The sequence below is a fragment of the Rhipicephalus sanguineus genome, chromosome 1 (assembly GCF_013339695.2).
Source record: "Rhipicephalus sanguineus isolate Rsan-2018 chromosome 1, BIME_Rsan_1.4, whole genome shotgun sequence".
Taxonomy (NCBI): Eukaryota; Metazoa; Arthropoda; class Arachnida; order Ixodida; family Ixodidae; genus Rhipicephalus; species Rhipicephalus sanguineus.
The window spans coordinates 252,880,890-252,893,520 of record NC_051176.1 but is presented as its reverse complement, the minus strand read 5'-3'; the positions used below and the strand labels follow the sequence as shown (position 1 = coordinate 252,893,520).

General features: G+C 41.6%; 1 protein-coding gene across 2 annotated transcripts in view; it reads right to left on the bottom strand.

Annotated features, from left to right (window-relative positions):
* The window catches only part of LOC119377852 (L-fucose kinase), a 65,657-nt gene extending 53,259 nt beyond the window's left edge, over positions 1–12,398 (bottom strand). For both annotated transcript variants that reach the window (XM_037647152.2, XM_037647160.2), the window contains exons 1-7: positions 12,175–12,398; positions 11,933–12,084; positions 11,317–11,367; positions 7,245–7,373; positions 4,905–4,974; positions 3,390–3,487; positions 2,372–2,452 (exon numbers count right to left, since the gene is read on the bottom strand). In XM_037647152.2, the coding sequence (XP_037503080.1) occupies positions 2,372–2,452; positions 3,390–3,487; positions 4,905–4,974; positions 7,245–7,373; positions 11,317–11,367; positions 11,933–12,084; positions 12,175–12,241 (648 nt within the window). In that variant the 5' untranslated portion in view covers positions 12,242–12,398. The remainder of the gene's footprint in view (positions 1–2,371; positions 2,453–3,389; positions 3,488–4,904; positions 4,975–7,244; positions 7,374–11,316; positions 11,368–11,932; positions 12,085–12,174) is intronic.
* Positions 12,399–12,631: the final 233 nt, after the last annotated feature.

Sequence of the window (12,631 nt, the reverse complement as noted above, 5' to 3'; positions counted from 1 at the left end):
CTAGCGGGTGCAGCGCTCGATCACGCCAGCACACAGAACTGTGACGCACTTCCGCGTGGTTTGCGAGCAGCCGCTGAGAAGTAGGCTGCTGGAGCGAACATGGCAATAATACATGGCGGCTATGACGTCATCATAACTTGTTGCAGCGTGGTCACGTGAGGGAAGTAGGGGGTCCCCAAGGGTCCCCTTTGAGGGTGTCAGTAGCACGAGGATGTTGATCGCTCACGCAAACTTCAAAATTCATTTAAATTAACTTCCAAGCTATATTCGCTGTTGTTATCTTGCAGATGATATATGCACGTTCACCGGAATCGATCGTGCAGGCTATCTCGGCCACGAAATATTGTCAGTACTTCTTTAATCCTTAGCCAATACAGTAAACAATGTTTGAGGCCATGTGGTAGTATTGCCAGAAAACAAAAAATGCAAATAAAGCTTAAGAGAGAAATACAGTGAATTGACACAATATCATTAAGTTTGTTTCAGTCAGTGGTTGTAGTACATGGAATAAATTAATATAAAAATAATCCTGATAAACAAGTAGTGATAATAAGAATTAAGAACATCTGAGCATAACAAGGCATCAGAGTTAATTCCAACTGAGTTCATGATGTTTTAAATGCCACATTACAGATGCGAGCGTCATTGTAAAGGGAGCTACACACTAAATGTAACCACCTTGGTCTTTTTATTGAACATCAACACTAGCAGACAAGCATTTCTATATTCTGATTAAATATCAACTCGTACAATAACCAGCATTGAAGTGGCACTTGTATTTTTCACGAATATTCTACGCTCATTTACAGAAACATTTCTCAAAAAGTGATTACCATTTAGAGTAGCCGTTATACATGAGGACAGGACTACAATCACTTTTTTAAATGTACCTTTAACTGAGCTGCGGTCAGAAATCTTAGATGACTGCAGATGTTCAAGGCTATGCAAAGGTTGTAACGGGGCCCCTATAAATGTGCCTTGCTATCTAGGAACTAAGGGTGTGCGAATATTCGAAATTTCGAATATTTTTCGAATAGTGTTTGCTATTCGATTCGATTCGCACTGAAATTTTACTATTCGAACTATTCGAACTTCCCAAAGACAAATGCAGTCAACGTCCGGTTGAAAGTGACCCCTTCAGATTTTCAATATGCTTCACCTCATTACACTCTCGTATTGCGGCAAAGCTGCCTTTCAAGCTCCGTTACGGTCGAATTTAGCCAAGAGACCAAGTCCGGTTGGAAATGGTCCCTAGATTTTCAATATGCTTCGCCTCATCACACCCCCGTATTGCGGCCAAGCTGCCTTTCAAGCTCCGTTACGGTCGAACTTAGGCAAGAGACAGTCAACGTCTGATTGGAAGTGGTTTCTAGATTTTCAATATGCTTCACCTCCTCACACCCCCGTATTGCGGCAAAGCTGCCTTTCAAGGTCCGTTACGGTCGAACTCAGCCAAGAGACGGTCAACGTCCGTTTGGAAGTGGTCCCTAGATTTTCAATATGCTTCACCTCATCACACCCCCGTATTGCGGCAAAGCTGCCTTTCAAGCTCCGCTACGGTCGCAAATGTATTAACTCGAGAAAACGTTGGTTCCAACATGGAGATGAAAGATGTGGCAGAGTTGGGGGCTCAATTAATGCTGTTTTGGACCTGAAATTTGGGCAGGAAGTCCGAAAAATCGGACGCCGAAGCTTTTTAGCATCCAAAATTTCAGATGTTCTTATATATCGACGTCTACTTGGCAGATTTGGAACTCCAAACTTGAAGGGAGCACACCCTTGTCTGCCACGTCAGTTGGCCTTCCACAGCAGTTGAAAGAGGAGGAGAGGCTGAGGAAATGGCATCTCTGCCTATCACGTGTAAAGTGTTGTCGGCAACACTTTGGTTGCACCAAATCATGTACATAAATAGAATTTGGCCTCTACATTGCCTCACTCTTGATAAGAAAGACAACTATGAAATATGACCCCACCAGCGCTTCATCAACCTAGCGAAAAGAAACACTTTCATGTTGCGATCTCACAAGAACATACTTAGGGATTCTCTGCAACTTTTTCTGTAAGTTCACTTCTAATTATTCGAAAAATGTTTGAGAAATATTTGAGAAATATTCGAAAATTATTCGAAATTATTCGATTCGATTCGCACTCAATCTTTATTATTCGAATTCGCTTCACACCCAAAATATTGCTATTCGCACAGCTCTACTAGGAACCTTTCATTTCCACAAAATGTAACAAGAAGCTTATTAAGTAGCCTAAGAAAATAGACCTAAAAGTAGGCAAAAAATAATGAGCATACTAGAAACAAAACTTCATTACAGCAGACTTTAAAAAATACTTCAAGCAAAAAGTAGTAGCAAAATCTTACAACAAGAACTGTGCCATCAGTACGTGTGTAATTGTGCAAGGCTTCCAATGTTCCACAATATAAGATGCTTGAAACAATGCCCTGAAAGAAAAAAGAATGGATAGTACTACAGTACAGTATAGGGCTTTCAAAGAGTGTTAAGGTATGAAGGCATGAAACACAACAATGCATAATCAACATACTTTTCCAGGTGGAAATGCACAAATGTTGTAGGTTGAATTCACCTTATCTACTGGTTTAGCAACAAACTAATAAGATGCAAGCTGAAATTGAGATGTGTTGCACAGTACAAAGGCAAAGCTTGGGGACAAAATAATGACGTGTCTGTTTGATCCGCCACAGTGGTCTAGTGGTTATGGCGCTCGACTGCTGACCCGAAGGTCACGGGATTGAATCCTGGCTGCAGCGGCCGCATTTTCGATCGAGGCGAAAATGCTTGAGGCCCATGTACTTAGATTTAGGTGCACGTTAAAGAACCCCAGGTGGTCAAAATTTCTGGAGAACATACAACTGCAAACAGCAGTCAAAGTAATGGAGGTCTATCCAGCTTCACACATTCGCACAACTTCTTCAGCGATTTCTGAAAGCTGCACAAAGTCAGAATCGATGACACTACAGTAGCACACATGTTTTGTGTTGATACAAGATGCCTCAATTTTTAAATGCAATCGCTTACTGACCAGATATGACTGTGATTATTACATTTTTGCTGCGGTAAATGCGTATTGCTGTCCACAAATATGTAGCTCATATTAAAACAGCCTTCACAGAGCCATACATGTATTGCAGTCATGATGTGCAAATAGTGTTGTACTGGCCTGCTAAAAATTTCACGAGGACTCTTTGCCACCAAGTGGTCAAGATCCTGTATGTTCTCCACGCTTCCTATCCTTCTTTGTCTATATTGAGAATAAAAGTGCTTTAAATTTAAAGACGTTACATAATGCGTGCTCCTTTTATGGCAACTGGGCATTAAAACAGTCTTGTGCACACATACAAAAAAATTAAAGCCTCTTACATCGCTGTTCACCTTGACAGCACCGTGACCTGTAGCATACAGGGGATCACAAGCGGAGCAAACGAGCAGGCAGTCTTTGACACACGACCAGTTGATGGCTGCAAGGCAAGAACACTGTAATAAAACTGTGCTAATAAGGAATGCTGACTAAGCATATCAGTTTGAAGAAAGTAAGGGCACTGTCACACAGGGCATTCTTACGTCTGGGTGTGAAAAGTAACAGTGGAAAAAAAAAAGTACACTGCACTCCCTGCATTGTGAACATGCATAAACAACAAAGCTTGCTCAAATTTTGAAACATACGAGTCACCAAGGTGTGCCTCCATATAGTTATATTTTCCTCAGATACAAAAACATTTAACAATAAATTTGTTTTAGTGCCTTTCAACTTGTAACGAGGCATACTCAGTACATGTAGAAGTGTTGAAATGAATGTGCAATGCCTCACAATTCAAACTTCATTATTACCCAGCATGGCAACCAGAACTTTTTGCGCCGTCGATGGGTGCTGGGAAAATGAAATTGATGTTTGTGTTGAATCGGCTTTGTGAATGAATCGGCGTTTATATTGTCTTGATCTCTTCTCTTGTGCCTGTGATTGCACGCCTACCTTCTTTTAGGATGAAACTGGTGTATTACGCTATACAAATAAAGTCTTTCTGACACATTGCAGCTGCATTTTGTCCCTCAGCAATGACCCAGCACTCACTAGTGGTGCTAAGAGCACTGGTCACCATGCAGTCTGATTATAGTATTTCAGTCACTAAGCACTGCACTTTATAACCATCTAGTGCAGTGGTTTATTCGCTATGGAAGTCTCACATAGCAAAACTGACATTTTCGTGAGTTGGTACTGATCCATACCGGACGCACAACACTAGACAAAGACACACAGCCTCACACAGCCTGAATGTTGCTTTGAGACAATCAACCAACCAACCAACCAACAAGTCAAGCTTGATGGTCCAACTTCATAAATAAAATGTAAAGTAAGGTGATCACTGAATTTACTTACATCAAACTCGGCATTACCATGAAAACTTTTAACTAGGAGCTAAACATTTAAACAGATTTGCCTGTCTGGTTGGGTTAAATAATTAGGACTTGCAAATAAACCAATTTTTTTTGTTGGAGCAATATGAAAGTCCTAACTTAATAACTACATGATCCTTCACCTGGCATGCATTGCCCACAACTTCTACCATTTCCTCACTATAGTACCAAACAAGGCCACCTTTCTAAAGAACTTTTCCAAATAAACTATGAAAAGATGAACTAGATCAACCATAACAGAACCTGCTAACACCTCGCCTTAATCTGGTAAGATACAGTGAACAGTATTCACTCAGTCAGTAAATCATATTTGCAGCATACGCTGCAAATATGATTTACTGACTGACTGAACGTCGATATATATTGATATTTACAGCTGAGAGAACAGCATACAAAGTGAGCAAAATTTCAAAGTTAACACTCCAAAGAAAGAAAGATGTTGATACGTAAGGATTGTCATACCGACATCACTACAGGTCAAAATCATGTCAGTGCTGCAGACCCAAACACCTGGAGGACCATTTTCTTGCATCTAACAGTCAGAAAGGTACAGTAAGTTTATTACACCATTAAGGAGGAAAACGAAATTAGTCGCTGCAATGCATAATCAAGTCCCAAAACAAGGTGTAGTTCATCTTTCCTGGCGGAGATAGCTGATTTGTTGCCAATTACTACACTAAGAAAGAGACGCATGTTGCCATACGTTACATAAACCTTGGGAGTGGCATCAAATAACAGTAATACGTAGGAAGATACTGTCGACAGGTAATGTCAATAATGTGAATTTCCATTCATTCGATCTGGCATGGTAACCGAAGGACTGGTGGAAAATGTAAGGTAAAATCGTAAAATTAAAATACAGCTTATAACGTATGCCTTACCTCACTAGAAATAAAGCTTTTGCTGGGTTTAAGCAATTAAATAATGAAATAGGCACTGTGCAAATGACCTTGCAAGACTGTGATACTGCTTCATATGTCCTTAGTTTGTGAATAACAGTGCTGCAATGATATTTAGCAACGTAGAAAGTTGGGCAAGTTGGTTGACATTAATTTTTCTTGCAGCATAACAGGAAGGAAAGCACATGGGATAAAGGCATTTCTGTGTCCATATTCTGTGTACTTATACTCTTGCAATAAGACATGCTGTTTACATTCCTGATGTGATGCTCAAGACTAATGCAGGGAGAATTTCGGTGCTTCATTGAGAAACTTAGTGAAGGGTACAACAGGAGCTGCTAAAATGAATGTTTGGTCATTCAGAGCAAATCAGTTGCTGTAGCACTGAAAGCTGCCTTGCATATATAGATCACTGCATCCCCATTCAACAGTTATCAAGCTGAACTCTCAGTTTCTGCATTTGGCATGGCCGGTGGATGGGTGCACAACCTGCCAGTGGTTCTCTCCTATTTTAATTGAGTGAATTTGGCATTTCATGAGCAAATTATTGGTTATTATGCAAATAATGTTAAGATCACCTAGAATGTACATGTGAGCACAAATAAATCAATGAATTGATGAAGTTGACTAAAATAAAGTGACTGTTAATGAAGTGTAATAAAGTGTGAAACACAGCCTCCACCATTACACTGCAACACAATTCAGTGTTCAAGAAAGCTATTGCACATATTATCGGTGCAACAAGGTATTAACCCTTTCCCTACCGAAGACGAGCTGAGCTAGTCCGAACGGTTTGTGCTGCTCCCATCGAAGATGAGCTGGCATGTCCACGCTGAAAGAAGCGTTTGGGGGCACAGAGCAGTTAAGCTACCCTAATTAATTTTGCCGAGCTTTCTTTGGTTTGAACAGATGGCGCAGTAAAAAACTTAACGCGCTCAAAGCATGCATTTGGTTGAGAAAGGTCTTAATACTGGTAAACGGAATTAGAAAATGGTGTCCTCCTCCATGCGTGAGCGGCGCACGTGTGCTGGCAACAGCTGCTTCAGAAAAGAAATAAGATAAAACGCTTGTTTGCTGAAGTTTTGTGGAATGAAGAATTTCAGTTCTCCTGCGAGTGTGTCGGAGACTACACAGAGCAGCATATTTTCTCTAAATCATCGGATTTGGACGATGACCGCTTGTCGACATATCAGCACTGAACGCCAATAGATGTAAAAACGCCACTGGCGCGAGTTTTTTTTTTTTTCACGAGGTCGCTTGCTTCTGCACTTTATTATTTTTAATTTTAAAGAGACATTTTCTTCACTGGAGAGTGGCGAGGTTGGGGCACTTTCCATGGCGCAGTGCAGTGAAGCCAATCTTCTGCATATTTAAAAAAAAAATATTTTGCTTTTAAACAGTTTTTTGAGTTGTTTCGAGACATATAGAATCAAAAAGGCAAATAAAAAATATCGCTCTTTTTGAATTGTTTTTGGCTAGAAAACTCGGTAGAGAAAAGGTTAATAAAGTGTGAACGGACTACCGTAGAATCCCCAGCAAGCGCCCCCCTCCCAATGGTGAAAGATAATCAGACAAGATTTGGAGGGGGGCCCTTGCTCGGTCATGGATCAAAATTCAAGATGGCAACGGAAGAGCCGCTCAGAATAAAGAAGGTACACCCGTGCTTCTAATGAAATGCTTTATTGAACATGCATGCATGCACTTTATTCACCTCATCAGGTAAATAAAAAGAGTGAACGAAACAGTGAAAATGGTGGGAGGGGAGGGGAGGGGGGGGCGCTTGCTCGGTCATTGGTGCATATTTCAAACCTCCTGAAAAGGGGAGGGGGGTGCTTGCTCGGGTGTGGGCGCATGCCCAGGATTTCACGGTATGCACAACAGTAAGCATAAGGGAACTGTGTACCTGAGAAGTAACATTCAACAGATTCTCCAAGTTGGTAGAGTGGCCATTGATCTGGTCAATGGAAGCAGCATGAATTCGTGGTACACTCATAAAAGCCTTTCCACAAGGTTCCAGAGCATACTCTCTGCCCTGTAAAATTAAACACACACGAATAGTATTTCACAGCGTCATCAGCCGTGCATTTTTAAGATTACGGTAACCTAAGCAATGGTGTGTGATGCAGGCCTGTGACAACAGTGAGGCAACGGCATGGCATTGATGGCTTGACAGTGACAAAGGTAGTAAGAAAAACAGCAACGGCATAGCATGACGAGCAATTTATTGTATTACAGCAAAATAACAATACAACCTGTTACATGGGCCATTCCTGAAGGCAACATGATGCTACATGGCATTTCAAAGTGCTAGCGGACAACAGAGAAGAATAGGGAAAACTGGTATGCTTTTGATTTTATAAACAACTTGTTATTATGCGATGTACGAAGGAAGAAGAATGGATCAAGGGACCCATTTGTTGTTAGACACAATCATATGAAGCCAACACATAATGATGCCAAGGGAAGCATAGGGGATGCTATACTCGCGGACAACTTTTCTTGGCAATGAAGGGAAGACTAGAGAGCCGAACTACGCGTGTGCTGCCGCTGAAGAATATGGTCCCACAACGGCGTCCGTGTTTTCCGCGTGAGATAAAAAACAACAACATTACTTTATTTTCTACGGGACGCTCTTTGAAAAGAGGGTCAGCACGCACCAGGAAGATATTTATATTTGTTTCACTTTATGCAGTTTTATTTCGCGTTTTTGGGCGCATGAAAACGTCGCACCTTTCACGTGCACCTCACAGTCAAAATGGCGTCTTCGTCTTCAGGTGAGCGCTCATCACCCTCCAGCTTTTCCGACGACTCGCCGAGGGAGCTTGCGACGAATTTCACTAACAAATGGCTGTCTAAGTCTGTGACGGCCGCTTGAATAATCAAACGGTCGTCACACGAGATACGGAAGGTTCACAAACCAAAATTAAGTTCGAAAAGCGCGCCGAACCGGACTACTTCGCGGAGGAGTACATGTGCAGTAGCTCCGCCCCCGTAGCCTTTCCTGCATTGCCAAGAAACGTTGTCCGCGAGTATAACTGTAGTTTTTAATTGAAGTGTGATAATTATGAGATAAATAGAAAATGAATGAAAGTGTATGAAGAAACAACTTGGAGGGGGCTTCTAGGTAAACAGCAAGCTTCTAAGTAAACTAGAAGTAATTTTAAATAATCCGCAATTGATTGACTGGTTAGCAAGCTTTCTAAACTCGCGCTCTCAATTCGTCTCATTCAATTCCAAGTCGTCCTCAACAGTAAAAGTTACATCTGGTGTCCCACAGGGCTCCGTTCTCGGTCCAATGTTATTTCTGATTTTTATAAATGACCTTCCCAGCAATATTAGGTCCCAAGTTCGCCTGTACGCCGACGACTGTGTACTTTACCAGGTAATTACTTCTCCTAATGGTCACGCCATACTTCAGGATTCTTTCTCGCAGTTTTGTTCTTGGTGCTTGGACTGGCAGATGCGCATAAACTTCCAAAAAACAGTAATTTTGTCTTTCATGAACAGCCATTCTCCATCACAATATGCATACTCATTCAACAACGTCGCAGTTCCCCGAGCACAGACACACAAATACCTTGGGGTTATGTTCACACACAACATGCAATGGTCGCATCACATAGATTATATTACATCTAAGGCATTAAAAAAATTAGGTTACTTAAGACGTACATTATCTACATCACCAAAATCCACCAAATTACTAATGTACAAAACACTGATCCGCCCTATATTAGAGTACGCTTCGTGTGTGTGGAATCCATACAAAATGTGTGACACGAATAGAATTGAATCTGTCCAAAGGAAATCTGTTCGCTTCATTTTTCATCACTATGACCATGATTTTTCGCCCTCATCTGCAATGAAATCTTTGAATTTATCTCCATTGTGCACAAGGCGTGATATTGACTCTTTGAAACTTTTGCACTCTTATGTTCACTCATCATGCCGGCTATCTAATGATAATTACATTGTGTATGCTAATACTCTGCCAACTAGACGTGGTCACAATCTTAACATAAGGCCATTCTTTGCATGTACTAATATGTTCAAATATAGTTTTTTTCCGGAAAATTATTGTCTACTGGAACGATCTACCAGGTTCGGTTCATGAAATGAATGTCAGATTTTTTGGAGGCACTTGAATGACATTGTTGTCCTATTTTTTTCTCATTTATGTACCCGTTTGTGCTTAGGAGGTGGCGATATTTGTTCCGATGAAAATCTTGTTGTGATGTTACTGTTATTCTTTCCTATTGTATGTACCCCACTCCTGCAATAGCCCTGCATTGGGCTGCAGTATTTGAAAAAAAAAAAAAAATAATAAACTTGCCACTTACAGACACTAAAAGCCACAACCTTTGCATTACGCAAAGGTTGTGGGTTACATACATGATGGACTGCAGTAAAGTTGACAATTATTCACACATTCCATTTCTGTTTGGGCCTAAAGGAGAATGGCAGGGGTGCACATGCTTTTTGTTCTTAAAGGGACCGACAACCGCTCTGAAGAATTGAGATAACCTCACCAATGGAAAGATTGTCTATTGTACTCTAAAAAATTAACCCCGTTTTTCTCGTTAAACACAGATTTATATTTTTATTTCTTCACTCAGAATTACTTTTGGCGCCTCTCGCGGTAAAAAAGTGAAGGTGCACTAGTAGATGATCAATGACCTTTTACTGGTGTACGCTATTAATTGTCTCTTGAAATGCAGCACACTTTTTATTATAATCTTTTTTAACTTAAAACGTGCAGATATACCTTCGTTTGCACTGAGCAAAACAGTGGTGCCGCCTTTGCTTGAAGTGTGATCCGATGCTCATGAGCGGCAGCATGAATGTTGTTAGCTAAGGGCCTAGCGGCACGTACCAATGAGTTGGAGAAGTATGAAGAGCACCTTGCGGCCTCTGAGATTACCTCCGGCGACACGTTGCCGGAACTTATCGAGGAGGCCACGAGTGCCTGGCTCGTGAGGCGGTAAAGGGATCTCATGTGATGACGAGCGTTCGAAAAACTTATTCTACCTGCTTTTTATATTCCAAAATGATTGAAAATGTCAATACGAAGGTGGGTAACCAAAGTTTCACTTACTCCTGTGAAAGCAGATTCTTGAGCGTAATGCGAGGAGGGCTATCGGCATCGCTATCGCTTCACAGCATTGCTGGAGGACGTCTACATACAGTTTAGGGGCTTTTCAGATGAAAAAATACTGCTTATAAAATAACCACGTGCTTTTGGGATCAACCACTGCAGCTAAAAACACTGCGAAGGGTGAGCTTTCTGTTGAGCTGTAAAAACTGGGTCGAGAAAAATCAGCTGTCGGTCCTTTTAAAGCAAATTGTGGCTATGCAATCTAATGTATACGCAGCTCTTTTCGCTAAGTGGCAGAAGTGTGCACACGTTTGCGACCTGATGGGTATAAAGCATCGGGCTATTGTGACCCACTCCATTCCAGTTTGAACTCTGCCAATAGACAGGAACCTACTATGACGAGCCTGGTATTAGGCAAGGAATGCATTGCATTGAAAAAACAGCAATGTTGTAAACCAAATCCAGCCCCTCATTGTTTAACAAAAAGCAAATGTATGCAATTAGTATATGGAGCGGACAATAAAGCCAAAATGAAATGAAAGGGTTCACTCCAGAAGGTTGAGTTTAATCAATGGCCAAGAATGATCCTGTTGCAGCTCTTCTCCCAGTTTATCACTGGCCTCATTACTACAATAAATAATAAGAAAATAAAAAAATTAGAGGGAAAAAATGGTCCCAGTGTTGTTCAGCTCGAGTCCTTTTATATTCCCTTCAGTGGACAAAAGTGAGATGACGTACATGTGTGTACTCAATATAACTGTGATATTGAGAGGTATACGAGACAAAAGAAAAAGAGCGAAAATAGCTACATTAAAACACACCCTAACAAGGAAATTATGATTTGACTAGTGTATTGCAAAGTCAACAGTAGATATCTTACATGATGCAGTATTAAAATCCGGCTCTTTTCAAGCACGTCAGGGGACACTACCTGGAAGAATATAGCAATATAAATGTGATTAGCATAAAGATTTCGCTTCTAGTGCAAGCCAAAGCTATTAGAAATACTGTGGAACTTTTGTTAACAAGGAGGTGTGGCCAAGGTCCAAACAGGGGGCGTGGCGAAGGCATTCACCGCGCCCCCTTTTTGGACCTTGGCCACAAAGGCATTCGCCAAACCCCCCCTTTTTTTTACCCCGTTACTACACGAAGAATTCTACAGCTCACTCATCTACACAATTGTCAGTTTCCGTAAGCTAATTGCCATTGTTTCACTGCAAGTTCTTCAGAAATAGAAATGGAATCTTGGAAGCTCCTGCACCAAAGCAGCCGGATGCTATGAGTTACAGCTGCAAAACACGCAGAAAATCGCCGTCAGCTAGTGAGACACTGAACGGCGCAATGCTAGGGCTCCCACATTTTTTTTTAAGATATGACCTCGGGGTGCGTCCACCAGTGTGCGGCACTTCACTGGAAGCTCTATAACGACTTATTAATTTATTCATGGTACCAGAACAGTGTAAAACAGTGTCGACGACAAGTAATTGTCTACTTACAGTATATCCATTTTGTGCACTCAAGTATTCTGTCACTACAAGAAGTGCATTCAACGTGGCAGCTCCGCTGCCGATGTTACTTGCAGGGTCCTCGATAGTAAGTATCTTGGCCGATTTAGAAATGATACTCCGAGCTTTAAGTATCCGTAGTTCTGAAATGGATTCATATGAAGCTTCACGCTAGCAAATCGATGAAAGCAGCTACAAACACAGTAGTACACGACGGATATGTGTGGCATCACCTGATTCAATCGCAGTCGCCCACTTAAGAGAACAGCAAGTGACCACAATGCAGTCAAAGTTAGACATGATACTTTCGTTACGCCAGAAGCAGAAACAAATTTCAGTGGTGCTTGATTAAGCAGCACATGACAACGGATGCTGGGCGCTCTAAGCTCTACAGCTCTAAGAGAAATATCGCTCATCAACGTCAACAACTTTGCCCGACGCGCGCGACGTACTTTCTACATTGGCTGCGACATGGCTTGGATTAAATAGAGACTAGGGCGCCTAGCTGGCCTAGCGGCCTAGCGGCTACGTAGGCCTTTCTTTCGCGCTTCGCGCGCTTCTTTTTGTGTGCGGCATGATAACTTGCAAACAAGGGCTACGGGAGGGCATCTGAGATTATTTCATAATTAAACGGGCGGCGCAAAATCTTCAGGGAACCGTAGGGGCCCTGAGAATTTCATGAATGGCTTG